This window comes from Monopterus albus, unplaced genomic scaffold (genome assembly GCF_001952655.1).
Source record: "Monopterus albus unplaced genomic scaffold, M_albus_1.0 scaffold117.1, whole genome shotgun sequence".
In the NCBI taxonomy this organism is placed as follows: domain Eukaryota; kingdom Metazoa; phylum Chordata; class Actinopteri; order Synbranchiformes; family Synbranchidae; genus Monopterus; species Monopterus albus.
In genome coordinates this window covers 1633134-1649363 of record NW_018127997.1, presented here as the reverse complement: position 1 = coordinate 1649363, position 16230 = coordinate 1633134, and the positions used below count along the sequence as shown (strand labels likewise).

Sequence of the window (16230 nt, the reverse complement as noted above, 5' to 3'; positions counted from 1 at the left end):
ACTGTGAGCTGTAGGGTCTTATATAGACAGGTGTGTGGCTTTCCTAATCACGTCCAATCAGTATAATCAAACACAGCTGGACTCAAATGAAGGTGTAGAACCATCTCAGGGATGATCAGAAGAAATGGACAGCACCTAAGTTAAATATATGAGTGTCACAGCAAAGGGCCTGAATACTTATGACCATGTGATATTTCAGTTTTTCTTTTTTAATAAATCTGCAAAAATGTCAAAGATTCTGTGTTGTTCTGTCAATATGGGGTGCTGTGTGTACATTAATGAGGAAAAAAATGAACTTAAATGATTTTAGCATATGGCTGCAATATAACAAAGAGTGAAAAATTTAAGGGGGTCTGAATACTTTCCGTACCCACTGTAAGTATAAAAGCCATTTGACGAATACCAGAAGGTTCCTTTAAGACAATCCCTTCTTGAAATAGAGCCGACCTTATTTAAACATACAGAGTGAACTACACAACATACTTATGCTTGAAGGCTGGCTTAGTCATTTTGTGTCAGTGGAATAAGGCTGGTTTCACTTGAGCTCCTCATACTTCAATTCCTTAGGCAAATATGTTTGGAAATACAACAAAATCCACTTGGTGTATGCACCCACTCTCTTAACTGCATCTTACTCAGTGCAGAATCTTTCCTGCAGCTTTGACAACTACTCTGCTAATGTGATGGTGGATGGGAAACCAGTGAATCTGGGCCTTTGGGATACAGCAGGACAAGAGGACTACGATAGGCTCAGACCACTGTCTTACCCTCAGACGGTATTCGAACTTCTTCCCCTGAACTACATACACACACACTCAAGGACTCACACATAAAGTAACATGCTCAGTTCTGAAAGGGCTCTGCCTAAAGCCTCTGAAGTGTTAGGTATACAACATTTTAAGACTAAAGCACAGGACAAGCATGTGCATGTGGAGCTGGCTGCATTAGTTGTTTAGCCTATATAAAACCAAAGCATTACGATTTACATGTCGCTAACTTATGATATGTTGCACCAAACAAACTAGCTCTTACTTACAAATTGATACTAAATGTTTACACCAAGTATTTGCCAGGAGGGAACTGTTGGCATCTGACCGACCTCGCTGACACAACTAACTTACTAAAGACATATACACAGTGATGTAAACAGTCTGCAACTACCTACATAGCCCAGAATGTTAAAAAACTGTTAAGTTTAGTAAATTTACTAAATGGCATGGCACAAAATAACAAATTACCTCAAATTACAAAATATTTTTCCTACAGTATAATGCCTGACTTAATGAGGAGATCACGTTGGTTAGGTTGCATAATCAGATATCTCCCTTTTATTCTACATTATAAAAACTGATATTGAGGCACCTATTTAATTCAATTGATTACTGAAAAATTAGTGATTAGTCACTGGACAAATCTTATTTCTGGCAACACAGTCATCACAAATATGCTTTCGTCTGTCATTACAAAATGAAGTATAACCTTTGTGGTTCCATACACAGATACTGTACACACACACAAACATACACACATGCAGATCTCCCTCTCAACCAGCCCTCTTTCTGGTTCTCTCCCAGGATGTGTTCTTGATATGCTTCTCCCTGGTCAGTCCGGCGTCCTTTGAGAACGTCCGAGCTAAGGTCAGTAGGCTGACTGACCCCCCCCCTTCCACGCCGAGTCTGACCACAATGAGGCACATCTATGGCTCCACCTGGCTTATCACATCGCTGCCCCACCAGTCCAGACCTCGACTTAGAACAGTCTGGATTTGAACTCATTCCCCCAGGGGGGAGCAGTTTAGGGACACGTTGTAAGACGAGGTCTGAACGAAGTCAAGCACTCTGCAGAGGCAGCATGATGGCCGACTGTGGTTTGGTCTGCTGAGCATCAAAAGATGCTCTCATATGAAATCACACTATTTACGGTCTAACTTCCCTCTGTAGAGTCTGTATTGCCTGAGGATGTTGTGTTCATACAGCTGTGCTTCTTTTCAGACAGATCTATTAAAAACAGTTTTCTATATCCACCACTCACAGAGTATGTTGAATGTCATCGTGGAAAGGCACTGGTCAAGCTGCCCCTGTATCCAGCTAAATGTTTTCTTTGTCCTTCCTCACTGACTTTGTCCTTTGTATATGCATACAGTCGGGAAAAAAATGATTTGAACCCCAGCTGATTTTGTAAGTTTGCCCACTAACAAAGAAATGATCAGTCTACAATGTCAATGGTAGGTTTATGTGAACAGTGAGAGACACAACAATAACAAAAAAATCCAGAAAAATGCATTACAAAAGAAGTTATAAAGTAATTTGCATTTTCATGAATGAAATAAGTATTTGATCCCTTTGCAAAACGTGCTTTAGTACTTGGTGGCAAAACCTTTGTTGGCAATCACAGAGGGCAGATGTTTCTTGTAGTTGGCCACAAGGTTTGCACACATCTCAGGGGGGATTTTGACCCACTCCTCTTTGCAGATCCTCTCCAAGTCATTAATGTTTTGTGGCTGATGTTTGGCAACTCGAACCTTCAGCTCCCTCCACAGATTTTCTATGGGATTAAGGTCTGGAGACTGACTAGGCCACTCCATGACCTTAATATGCTTCTTCTTGAGCCAATCCTTTGTTGCCTTGGCCGTGTGTTTTGGATCATTGTCATGCTGGAATACCCAACCACGACCCATTTTCAATGCCCTGACTGAGAGAAGGAGGTTCTCACCTAAGATTTGGTGGTACACAGCCCCATCCATCCTCCCTTTGATGCGGTGCAATTGTCCTGTCCCCTTGGCAGAAAAACACCCCCAAAGCATAATGTTTCCACCTCCATATTTGACGGTAGGTACGGTGATTTTGGAGTCACAGGCAGCATTCCTCCTCCTCCAAACACGGCGAGTTGAGTTGATGCCAAAGAGCTCGATTTTGGTCTCATCTGACCACAACACTTTCACCCAGTCTTCCTCTGAATCAGTCAGATGTTCAGTGGCAAACTTCAAACAGGCCAGTAGATGTGCTTTCTTGAGCAGGGGGACATTGCGGGCACAGCAGGATTTCAGTTCTTCACAGCGTAGTGTGTTACCAACAGTTTTTTTGGTGACTATGGTCCCAGCTGGCTTGAGATCATTGACAAGTTCTTCCCGAGTAGTTCTGGGCTGATTCCTCATTGTTCTCATTATCATTGAAACTCCACGAGGTGAGATCTTGCATGGAGCAACAGGCCGAGGGAGATTGGCAGTTAATATATGTTTCTTCCATTTGCAAATAATCACACCAACTGTTGTTACCTTCTCACCCAGCTGCTTGGCAATGGTCTTGTAGCCCATTCCAGCCTTGTGTAAGTCCACAATCTTGTCCCTGACATCCTTGGAAAGCTCTTTGGTCTTGGCCATGGTGAAGAGTTTGGAATCTGGATTGATTGTTTTTTGTTATTGTTGTGTCTCTCACTGTTCACATAAACCTACCATTGAAATTATAGACTGATCATTTCTTTGCTAGTGGGCAAACTTACAAAATCAGCTGGGGTTCAAATCATTTTTTTCCCTGACTGTATGTACGCCTGTCTGTTCATTTCTCTGTGTGTGTGGTGCCTCAGTGGTACCCTGAGGTTAGACACCACTGCCCCAACACACCCATCATCCTGGTTGGCACTAAGCTGGATTTGCGAGATGACAAGGACACCATTGAGAGGCTGCGAGACAAGAAGCTGTCCCCCATCACCTACCCGCAGGGCCTGGCCATGGCAAGAGAGATTGGTGAGGCTATGTACAGTACATCTGGATATGTTATGTAGGAAGATTCAGTCATTAATTATAAATGACTTGGCTACAAATGATGAGTGATTACTAGCTTACCTGTAAGCTGCCAGAAATTTGCTGCAGTCGTATTTCAGCCAAGTTTGATCAAGGAACCACATCCAGTGAACAGGAACTGGAAGCAACGGCCAGGATCTTACATTTTACAATACATTTCTACTACAGTTGTTTGTTATCAGTGTATGAATCAGCTAAAGTGACCTAAAATCAAAGACTTAAAGAAAGAGCTGAACATTTCTGGAAATTATGGGCATGTCCTCCAGTGTGCTTTCGAGGTGTTGGAAGGTGTATTTATCAACCTTAGAGAGAGCTTGGCTATCTGTTTGTCCCTGCTAAAGCAAAAATGTTGATCTGTTACTTTAAGCAAAATAACCAAAAGGAACTGTGCTCAGAAGAAAATAAAAACAAACAAAAAAGTTAATGACCTAACCTAAGCCTTTCAGTTGTACTACTGGTACCATTTGAACCTTCCTGTAGTACTGCTATACTAGACTAGAAGCAGTGTGGCTGAGAACTGTTTAACATCATGCCTTTTTCCTGGTCCTCAGGGGCTGTGAAGTACCTGGAATGTTCCGCGCTGACCCAGAGAGGCCTGAAGACGGTATTTGACGAGGCAATCCGAGCCGTACTCTGCCCTCCGCCTGTGAAGAAGAGGGGAAAGAGGTGCACCATGTTTTGAGGAGGAACCACTATTACACTACACTACATCACCATGAACAACAGCCACTACTTCTCTGAGAGGATGAGAGAGAACACTAATGAGAGTGAGTGTGCACTGCTGAGATTGATTTCTTTCTATTGATGTTTTTCAATGTAATATTGGTAACAAGACCAATATTTAATCTGATTTTTTTTACTCTTACTTAATCGCTCATAGGGTCTGAAAGATTTGACTATCCACCAATTTGTACCACATCAAATTGCCATGAGGGCTGATAAAGGTTTCTATTAGTTGTCTTCATAGTTCTACATCTTTTCTTTCTCTGCCATGCTTGCTTAAATGAATGCAGTGTTGACTAGATAGGAAATGAACTGTGACTACACCTTCAGGTCGGATGTTACCCTCAGCTTCTGATCTAAGGCAGCATTTGGAAAATATCACTGCCTGCACTCATGAAATTTCACAGAGCACAGTTCTAAAATGGATATAGTGTGGCTTCACTACGTAAAATGAGAATGAGAAATTGAGGCGCTTTTTGCACTTTCAGCCAGTTTCTGTTGTTATGATAACATTGTGTTCACCAAGTTATCTTGCTGAGATTTGTTGGAAACAACCTTCCTGGTTAGTCAAACTTGTTTGGAAGAGAAAATGAAGGTAAAACACTAAGGATATGCCCCAAGTTCACTTTGTGGCCATATGGCTGATGAACCAATAAACAAATGTGAAGGGCTTTAAGGTGGCTTCTGTGGCCTGTCTGATAGAGGGGCCCTATAAAACCAAACAACAGTAAGAGGGCCTCAACAGGGGCCCATAGCTTTTTACCCCTGGTCTCAGTAACAGGACAACCCAAACCTGACAATTAACTTAAATCCTTCACTAGGGCCTTAAGGTGCCTTTATTACCTGATCTTGAGACTCTGCTCTTACAAGGGCCCCTCTGTCACAATGTAGTTTCAAGGCCTTCATTTCAGTTTTGTGCTTATATGTTCTACATTCTGAGATCAATATGTTTAATCAAACTACCACACAGAAAATGTGGGGCTAGGCGGTGTTGTAGGTTAGAAAAGCTGTAACAACAAAGTTAAAGGAGTAGGGGTGTGTGGGGCCCAACTGTTTCTTTTTGCCCTTAACCTAGTGGTTAAGCTGGCCATGGCTAATTGTAACAGTTGTCTGATTGCTCACATTTCTTGCCCTGCCTCACATTTCAACAGATGAGTACAAGTTTATTAACACTGAGAGATGAACCATGGCCGAAACAAACATTTTACCCAATCTGTGCTATACTTTTATCATGTGGGGAAAAAAAGATTGGTTGCATGAACACACTTGTTCTTGACAAACACGTGATCTTAGTCAGGCGTCTTTGGGTAACTTCATATAACTGTGAACATGTGACAGACGAGCATGCCAAACATGGGGGCTGTACAACCTTGCTGCCTGAGTTCTGCCTCTGGGGGTGGAAAAGCTTGCATGGGTCTTAAAATATTCTGTCTTAATTTATCCCATTGTTTAGATCTTGTCTCTGTTCTCCTGTGTGTGTGTGTGTGTGTGTGTGTGTGTGTGTGTGTGTGTGTGTGTGTGTGTTTGTATGGCCAGCATTGTGAGGAACTTCTTAAATTTTATATCATGGGTGTGAGGGCATTTTGGGAAAGTGAGGACATTTTAGCTGGTTCTCACCTTCTCACACCCCTCTAAAGGTTGTTTGAGGGTTAAGACTTGGTTTTAGGATTCAGGTTTGAACTAGGTTTAGGATGAAGGCAGCGTTGGCATTTGGCATTTAGTTATTATGGTTAAGTTTAGAGTAAGGGGCTAAGGAAGGCATTATGTAAACGAGTGTCCTCACAAAGATAGCTATACCAATGTGAGTGAGTGAGAGAGAGAGTGTGTGTGGTGGTCACTGGCATGTATATGACCTCGTGTGTGTGTGTGTGTGTGTGTGTGTGTGTGTGTGAGAGAGAGAGTGTGAACAAGCACTTGTCTGTATCAGTGAGACAGCCTTGTCTGACAGTTTGGGGTAGTGCATAAAAGACAGTATTGTTTTAAGGCAGTTTTTTTTTTTTAGTGTTTAGTTTTTGGTACTATTTCATATTGTATTGTAGTAATACACAACTTTTCAACACTCTGGCATAAAGAAATAAAAAATGGATATCACTGAGATCTAGTGATGTACAGAATAAACCTTAGAAAAGGAATGTGTTATGGATATCTATCTACATGTACTCAAATATTTAGCTCTTAAAACTAAAACTGTTAAAACTGAAGGGATTATAGTAACTCATGTTGAAGTTAGAAGTGTTGTTAACAGTGTACAATAAAGGGGCCAATCTTTGTGGAGTTTGTCACTGTGGCAAAGAGCACAGATTGCACCTTTATAAAATGCATTTCTGTATGGTTGCGGGCCTGCAGTGTGTTTGTCTCCCTCAAGTGGTGAGAGGCAGTACTGCAGTCCACTCTGTCATGCTGTCTTTGGTTGGCATAGCAAACTGTGTGGTTAAATCATGTCCTGTGATCCTGACTAGCTAACGTGTCGAAATGTAGCTGAGAAATGCAGCAAAAAATTGTAATCTATTATTGCATGGAAGTTCTCTGATTATTTGACCCACTGTAATTCTTAGGAGAGACTGTATGATGAAATGCATTGGCCATGTACGTATGTAATGTAAGATGACTTGTATAGTTGTTCCAATTGTTTGTCTTATTTTGTATTACTTCACATGTCTGTGTGGTGAAATATTTCAATTTTTTGTATACTAAATACAAATGTATATGTAAGGTACTCTGCTTTCAGTCATGATTTATTCTTCACTCTTCCTTTATTCTAAACCACCCATATGAAGAGGTGGACAGGGGGCACTGTGACTGGCCTGCAGCTACCCACCCTGTGTCTCATTTACTGACAATGATATACAACATCATTGAAATAAATGACAAAGAAAAGTGAACACCTTAACATACTCCAACATTACATATATACAAATAAGCACAAGAAACAGGAAATCTGTCATTTATGCCTTCAGTTTATTTAGTGAATAAGATTGACCTCTAGGTGCACAATGAAATGAGGTTTTCCCTCTGAACAAGGAGCTGTGTGCTGAGGCTCAAGTTGGTCAGCAGGCCAGAAAACCTCCATCCACTGGCAGAATGACACCATTAGTCATGTTGCTCTTATCACTCAGCAGAAATAAAATACTGCTCACCACGTCCTCCACCTCTGCACACAGACACAGGGAGCTTAGTTAACACTTTGGATGACACATTCATAAAATGAATATACACGACTGTAGCACTGTGGATGAAACAGTGCTGCCTTTCAACTCCAGAGCCTTTAAAACTATAATTGCACAAATTAAAATTGCACACAGTATGCACACATTAAACACATTAGTTTATATACCCATATTGGCAAAAAGATTTGATTTAGATTTGATACTGCTCTTTGGCTGTACCTCAAGATCCTAACTGTGAAAATCGTCAACTGAATTGATGACCAGGCACAATCTGTGAGTTCAGCAGTGACTAGGAACATTCTAGACCTCAGAGAATGGGAACACAGTTCTCATTCCCATGATAAGAGGACGTGCAAGCACTCTCTAAGTCCACAAAACACATGTAGACTGCATTGGCAGGCAAGGGTGAGCAGCTGCTCCATTGTTCCACAGCCAGGATGGAATTTACATTCTGGACTCTGAGTTTACCATCAGGTTCCTTTTCAACACACTGAGGAGGCTAAGGGGCGGGACCAGACCAGGTCTATTTAAGGAGACAAGAAAAAAAAAATCTAGATGGTGACAGACACGTATTTGCTTTTATTGTGAGAATGAAATGAGAAAATCGATGCCAAGCTTGTGCTGGTGTGTTATATAGGCCAGTGGAAACAATCTGTGAACACAATACTGTCACAAAGTTGTTGTTGCATTCTGATATCCATCCATTTATCTCTCAGAAACAGAGACTATTCCCTGAGCTGTGCAGATATAAACCAGATAGACTGGTGGCCTGGCCAGTGTTGACCCTGCCTGTCACCTAATGCGTCCTGTGTCAGCACCCTACCACCCTGCACGGCATAAGCAGGTATGGAAAGTGGACCCTGCAGCCTTGGGTTGTACAGAAAGGCAGTAGTACACAGTGTACTATAGAGAGGAACAATCCAAAGAGAATCTGTGTATTTGCCCCCGATGCCCATAGCCACCTGCAATGTTCTGCTGTGCCTGAAGGCAACAATATGTACACAGTATGCCTAACCTGCAAAGCGGCCTAGCGGGATGCGGGACATCATGGCCTTGGCTTTTTCAGGGTCACTCCAGCCCCGACGACCCATGTCAGTCATCACCACTGTGGGGTTCACACTGTTCACACGGATCTGAACACAACAAAATACTGTAACCAAACTGATAAAACTTTCTAGCATTTTATATTCCATCTCAGAGCATTAAGGCATTACATTTCCCTTAAGGGTAGAGAGAAATCAGGTGAATGTTGCATTAACATTGCATTCTACTTAATGTTAAAGTCACCATTATTCAAAGTATTAAATGGAATGCAGCCTGTACCCGAGTTGGCTAATATGATACGACTCTGTAAAATGACCATACTCTTTCATATCATGCAACACAATATCTCTGTTTTTGTGTTGTAAAGTAATACAATAACCTTTTTTTGACCCAACATTCACACAGCATAAGCCAGTTCAATGCCAGTCAGGTTTTGGAGTGCACCCAGAGTTCACCTCTGCACACACCCATTAGTGGTGCGTGCTGACTGTGGCCAGAGGTGAAATAGACTGAAATGTTCAGTTAGCAGTGAAATACTGCTGTTACACTACTTTTCAAGCAGTTTGGTGGAGGGTGTAGCCAAATATTTTGTCTTTGTTAGGTCACTTAAAATACACCACAACCTCCAAAAGTGCTGAAAGAGGTTAAAATAAACTGGAAAAAATTAACGGCCACAACACTGGGTGCGGCTCCAAGACACAGCAGTTCAATTGTTTGAATTTGTTCCCTCACAATAGCAGCAATTAAAGACTTAGCTTCTGTTTTGTGATAAAGTAGTTCATGGTGAACACCACCAGCCCTCACAGGGTAAGGTAAAGCAGTCTGTGAAACACCTCAAATCTGTGAATTACATGTTTGCAGCCATGATACTCTAAAGATGTGATGATGCAATGGCTACAAAAGCCCAAAGCTTCATGCTAACTGCTAATAGGTTAGACATGTTCTGTTTGTGACACTACTTTGAAATTGCTAGGGCTGTTTAGACAAATACACATGTAAAATGAAATAATGAAATATGAAGCAACATTATCTTAGATTTAAACTGGACGTAAGTCACTAGGACGTTTGGTAGAAAAGGGACTTAAGTGTGATGCTACCTGGTGGGGTCCGAGCTCTAGAGCCATCACTTTAGTCAGCATGTCCAGCGCTGCTTTAGTGGCACCTGAACAGTGACAGGGACACAAAGAAATAACAGAAACAATTTTCAGTTACCATCACTCTGCTACTTACATTTGGGAAGCTCTTTGTTTGTCTGTACTGTGCTTGAGGCCAGGACTCACAACCTGGCTGCAGGTGAATGTTGGCACTTAACTGTGCCTCTGTTACTCACAGTAGACAGCGTGGTCTCTCACGGCACTCTGGGAGACCTGGCTGGACACATTGACGATAGAACCTCCTGATCCTCTGGCCTTCATACCACGAGCCACTATCTACCCACAGAGACAGAAACTATGTTTGATAGCACAGAAGGAACTTGTTGAAGAATTGTGTTACTAAAGAAAAATACCAAACTCATATACTCTTATCTACTTGCAGTTTATCGGAGAGGTTCAAGCTGTAATGCTTGTAATGTAGAGCCTATAAAAGCTTTGCTTTGCAAACTTGACCTTAAATCAAAACCCGAGTTTGGTGTTAATGTTTTTAAACTATGATTGACAAAAAAAAACAAAAAAAAAACTGCCATCCAATCACTGACTTCAGAAATTTCATTTTCAAGATCATCACCAGTTGACCCAGAAATAAAGAGCTGTGTGACATCTTCGTAGCAGTGGACACGGCTTCCACTTTTGTGATAATGGCAGCATGTATACATACAAAAAAGAATGGGGCCCAGAACAGAACCTTGGGGCACGCTGCTTACACTTTTTACTGCTTTTGAAAAGAACTTCCTTAAGAAAAAGTCTTGACTTCTTTGTTAAGACTAAAACCAGTCGAGAAGCGTGCCAGAGAGCCCAACCTATGTTTTTATGTTGAATGGAGCACTAAAGTCAAGAAGTACCAGAACAAATGTTTTTTCATGTACAAATAAACGATTTTGATATTCTTTATTATTCTGGGGAAGACTCACAGACTCAGTTCTGTGTTTAGTACAGAGGGCTTATTAATATTTTTATATATACAATTTGCACTGTTGAAGTCTCATAAATGAAAGTAAAGTATGTCAACTTAAGTAAAATTGTGAAGTATTTTGCTCCAAACAAGTTGGAACCTGAACATAACTTGTAGTCGCTTAGAATATTTGCATATTATGTCACATCATCTACAAAAAGACAGTGCAGTGACATGGGCTGGTCTTTTAAAAGAGCTACTATTGTACCTGGGACACATGCAGCACAGCTTTCACATTCACACTGAATGACCTGGAGATGAAAGACACCTTAGATCAAAGTCAACATCATAGGTTACTACCTGATGAAACACTTCTGACATTGTGCGGTATCCTGTGATTACTTGCTACTGCATCTTCTTAGATGGGGCTAACAAAGGTTTCTCATATTTGCCTTACTGATCAAACTGGTCAGGTGTGACCTCCAGAAACGGCTGTAGTTTGGCAATGGCAGCGTTATTCACCAGCAGATCGATGGGGCCAACATCCTGCAGGGCTGCCTCTGTGGCCTCCCAGTCTGCTACGTCCACACACACCGGGGTGATGGACGTACACTTAGAGGAAAAAGTCAAAACCAGATATGTTGGTGCACATTATATGAAAAGGAGATGAAGGAGAAGGGAAAACCAGGAATGTGTAAATATTATGTTAATGTGTTTATAATAAAGGCATTTATAAACCACTATTAATCTTAATTCCAATCACTGCCAAGCACAGATGGGCGCCATAAAAAAACCCAACAGAAAGTGTCTCACTAAGGTGCCAGGCCATCATGTGCCACCAGAACAGCTACACTGCACCTTGGCATTGACTTTCAAAGTCTCTGAACTCTACTGGAGGCATGAGCACCATTCTTCCAAAAGATGTTCCCTCATGTGGTGTTTTGATGATAGTGGTGGAGACGCTGTCTAACACATAGCTCCCGACATCTCCCACAGCTGTTCAACTGGACTGAGATCTGGTGACTGTGAAGGCCCCAGCACATGATTCACAATGACCACTCGTGCCCTGTGGGTGAGGACGCTGTCATCCTGGAGGACACCACTCATTTAGTTAGGCTTTTCCTTTGATTTGTCACCTGCCTGTTGTTAATAATATGATGTGGTGAAGGTTGTCATGTCTCTCCTGTTGCGCTGTGAGCTCACAAATGTAAATTCCTAATGTGTGCTGTAATGGCAACTCAACCCAGCTCATATGAAAACCGACAACAAATCAATCAGCCAGAGGAGAGGTATTCATTCCACTTTATCTACAACCCCAAAAATAGAAAAAAGTTAAATCCAAAGTGAAACCGAACATAGTGACGTGTAAATCATCTGTGTCCTGTATTAGATTGAAAACAACACAGCAGCGCATTATTTGATGTGATGCCTCATGAAGTTTATTCTTTGTTCCAAATAAACACACTTCAGTTCTGATGTCTGCAACACATTCCAAAAAAAGTTGGGATGTTGTATTTCAGGGTTAGCAACGAGGTAAAACAATGAAATGATGATTCCATTGGAAACAGGTGACTGATAGCTTTAATTTTACATAACATCCCAACTTCTTCTGATTTTGGGTGGTAGTAATGAAGATGAAGGAGATGGTGAGGAGAGACAATATATCCCACGGTGCACAGTGAGACAGACAAAACATAGGAGGGTGTGGAGGGGTCAGAGACCCTTAGACAGGTGACAGGGTGTGTGTGTGTGTGTGTGTGTGTGTGTTGTGTCCAACCTCCTGTACCAGACTGTTCAGGTCAGCCTGTGTGCGTGTGACTGCCACGACCTTTGCCCCACTGTGTGCCAGAGCCAGAGCCGTGGCCCTACCAATCCCTGGGACACAAAAAAATCCATAAACACAAAGACTTATTAGAGAGTGTGACACCAGAGCTGACACACACTCACACACATTCCACTCCAAGCTATTCCACACTACACTCCTTGAACAAAGCTTTTTGTTTATTCCATTTTATTACAACTGACAAGACTTTGGGAATGCTTGCAATACCAGTACTACAACTTAAACACAGCATTGGAGCTAGTATTGAAATATATTTTTAAAAATATGAAGCCCAGTCACTCTTTAGATGAAGCCTCTTACATGAGAGGTGAAACGTCTTCGACCTAGAAACCAGAAGTTTTTTTCAGCAGTCACTCTTTAGCTTAACAAAATGTTTTAAAAACCATCACTTCCCTTTTCAATGTAGTTTTTGTGTGATTTCCTCACCTCATAGGACTCTAAACTGTTGATTCTCTTCACTAAATCATCCGTAAGTGTCACATTTGAGCCTCGTGAGATCTCGCGATACTTAAATTCAGAGTAAACATTTCCCCACATTTCTTTTCTATAGGAAACAAGCTGATTAAAACTGTATCTGGTACTTATAGGTTACTGTGTGAAGTTAATGTTTGAACTCCAGACACACTCAGATCTTATGGCCCCACCAGGGCTGAAGAGGTGTCTGTGGTTTTTCAAACCTGGCGGTGACAGTGTACACAGCAAAACCTATTATACAAGTATTTGTGTTAGTTGTCTTTACCCTTTCCAGCTCCGGTGACCAGAGCTCGTTTTCCTGCAAATGAAACCTCCATGGTCGGCTCTGTGCGGAGACCAGCTGCAGATCGACAATGCAACAAGACAGATTAGCCTACAGACTGGAGAGAAGTCATGTGACTCGCCTTCCATCGGGTTTGGGGACTTAAACTGGGCTGCAACCTCCTGACCTCTCCTCTAAATATTACATGCTCCCAAATGTTCCCTACATTCAAATAGTAGTTCAAAGTTATGGCAAAGTTGTGGTTTGTGATATTGAGTGGAGACTATACTCACCAGCGGTGCAGCGCGGCGCTACGGGCCAAAGTGCAGGCTGCAGGCTGCAGGAAGCTGTGTGTCTGTGTTCCGCTGAGGTCCAGCATTACATGTACACAGCTCCCCATCAAAACACTTTTGTTCCAGAGCAGTCCTGTGTAGTCATTGTGAGCACACAGAAACCGCTGTGCACAGAATATAGAAGTATCTAAACAGAAATGTTTTGGTCTGGGACCTCCTAACTCAGGAGGGTTAGAGGAGGTTAATTTTCAAAAGATCAAAATAGTTTAAACATAGATTAAAGTGTGGCCCAGAGCTCCTGTTAGCCTCCTTTTCCTTCCACTCTCTGTGCCTGATGACCTAGTATGCTGGGATACTACATGTTACTGTGTGGTAATGTCATATCAGAAATCATAAAACTTAAATTACACTTATTCATATACTTTTGTAACATCCAGTACACATGAGGTAGCTACAATCCAAATCACAGCAGATCAAATAGTGCCACAAAACTCATTTCATGTTTCAACAGATTAAAGAAACGTGGGGCTGTGGGTGCATGAAGTGGCATGGAAGTGCATAGCAAAATAGAGAGCAGGTTAAGAACACAGATGAATAAGTGCTGTACTCTTGGGAGCAATACGTCTTCAGGGGCCTCAAAAGACTCTCTCAGTGGACCTCTTTGTGGAAGACATTATGACACATCATAGGAGGAAAAGCACAGGTGTATAAAAAATATATTTGAAATCTGTTTCAGGGACCTGGTCACTATTCTTTCTACCCCAATAGAGTTCACCAGTCTAATATGGTGATGATTTGATCAAAGTGTGGATTTATTGGTTCTTCAAAGCTGAAAGAGTGATGATATGATTTTAGATAAGATACAGGTTACTGAGAAATCATTACCTCCATTTAATAACATATACTCATGATGAAATACACTTGAGAACGCAGAAATGTTTTATTCTTATTGAAACATAACAATGCATCAACAGTAAACAGTTTTCAAGAACACATCGCTCCCTCAGTCTTACCCACTGACCTGCAGTGGGACATGCTCTGGATTTTGGATTCTAGTCCTGTGTGCAGAAAGGTAGACAGGTGTTTTAGACAAATACTTTTTAAAAACAGAAATACCAATGCTGGTTTGTGTACCCTGAGTAGGTGGAGCCAAAGAACCAGTTTATCAAAGTCAAAGTATAATATTAGCTAGATACAAGGCCTGTGAGCCTACTTAAACACTGTGCTGCTTTGTAATGTTTACCAAGTCCATCTCAGTTTAGTGTTAGCATGCTAACACTGGCTAATCAAGCACTAATCTCAATACAACTACAGCTGATTTGAATGGCACTCAATGAAAAGTCAGAGGATCACCAAAGTTACTATCAGACCTGAATTTCATGGCAAGCCCTTCAGCAGCTAATAGAGAAAATGTTCCTGCGGATCAGTCAAAAGATTAGAAACCATTGTCTGGGTACCTTACACACCAAATGTTAAGGCAGTGGGGCTGAGATATATTTGGCTCTACCCACTCAAGTCTTTAAGTGCAGTCACACCAAAATCCACCTGACATTCATTTCTTTTGGAAAAGGGATGAGACACATTTGCTTCTGGTCAAAAGCTGAACTGCTTCCTTCACTTTGCTCTAGAGTTCAATCATTAATTGAAGTCTGACCTGCAAAATGGTGAGTTCTTCCAGTGTCCAGCTGGTTTGACAGAGGGGTGGGACTGACCTCTCTTTCAGGAAAGAACAACTGCTTATATTTCTGTTTCATAACGGCACACAGAAATAATCCAAGCAGCAGAGGAGGAGAGATGCTGTTTGGCTGGAAGTGAGTGGGAGGACAGTGACACTGGTCGACAGTAAAACGTCTGATTAAACACTGTGTATAATGAATAGCTTTGTGGACTGCTGCTAGCAGCCATGCTAGCTTCTGCAGGGTGTGTTTACATCCCTAGTCATACATGTTCCTGTACCTCAGATTTTGGTCTGACTGCACTGTCACTCCAACAGACTATTTAATAAGTGTATGCACCCCCCCCCCCAAAAAAAATTGCAAGAGCAAAGAAAGAAAGAAAAAAGGAGAGATGTTAACTCCCATTTAGATCAACAATGTAACATGTAATGATGGTCATAAACATTGGAACTGACACAGTGGGCCTGTTAGAAATAGGCTAATAAAAGAAAGCATTTGGCTGACATTATGTGGGCATCAGAACAATTACAACAGACTGAAATAAATGTGGGCCCTTGCATGTAAACCTTGCACAGAGGTTTTCTATCAACATTATTTATTTTTTGGACATATCTTACTTTAGGTTTATGTTTGAGCCCAAAATCAGAATTTCAATGCATCTTGCTCAGGCTATTCTAAAGTACATATCACTTTATCACTGAGCTTCACAAAATTACTTGGCCTGATTCTTTGGCTCAACCCACTGCATTTTATATATATATATATGTAAATGTCACTTTTGGCTTTTTCCCGTTTCGGGGTTGCCACAGCAAATCAACTCACATGTTGACATTTGGCACGTGTTTTACGCCGGATGCCCTTCCTGACACAACCTGGATTTGAACTTGGGATGCCGTGGCG

General features: G+C 41.6%; 2 protein-coding genes across 3 annotated transcripts in view; one reads left to right on the top strand and one right to left on the bottom strand.

Annotated features, from left to right (window-relative positions):
* rac3b (Rac family small GTPase 3b) overlaps window positions 1–5386 on the top strand; it is an 11759-nt gene extending 6373 nt beyond the window's left edge. The window contains exons 3-6 of the mRNA XM_020611699.1: window positions 659–776; window positions 1575–1637; window positions 3583–3742; window positions 4351–5386. Of these exons, the coding sequence (XP_020467355.1) occupies window positions 659–776; window positions 1575–1637; window positions 3583–3742; window positions 4351–4481 (472 nt within the window). The 3' untranslated portion in view covers window positions 4482–5386. The remainder of the gene's footprint in view (window positions 1–658; window positions 777–1574; window positions 1638–3582; window positions 3743–4350) is intronic.
* Window positions 5387–7459: 2073 nt separating this feature from the next.
* On the bottom strand, window positions 7460–14363 carry dcxr (dicarbonyl/L-xylulose reductase). Of its 2 annotated transcripts, XM_020611697.1 has the most exons (9): window positions 13655–14363; window positions 13365–13439; window positions 12560–12657; window positions 11240–11394; window positions 11051–11093; window positions 10064–10163; window positions 9831–9895; window positions 8705–8822; window positions 7460–7673 (listed from the first exon to the last, which is right to left on the bottom strand). In XM_020611697.1, the coding sequence occupies exons 2-9, from the start codon at window positions 13414–13416 to the stop codon at window positions 7570–7572; spliced, it is 735 nt and encodes a 244-aa protein (XP_020467353.1). In that variant the 5' UTR covers window positions 13417–13439; window positions 13655–14363; the 3' UTR covers window positions 7460–7569. The 2 variants fall into 2 exon arrangements, with proteins under 2 accessions (XP_020467353.1, XP_020467354.1); XM_020611698.1 differs by lacking the exon at window positions 13655–14363 and having other exon boundaries at window positions 13365–13626.
* Between the last annotated feature and the right edge of the window lie 1867 nt (window positions 14364–16230).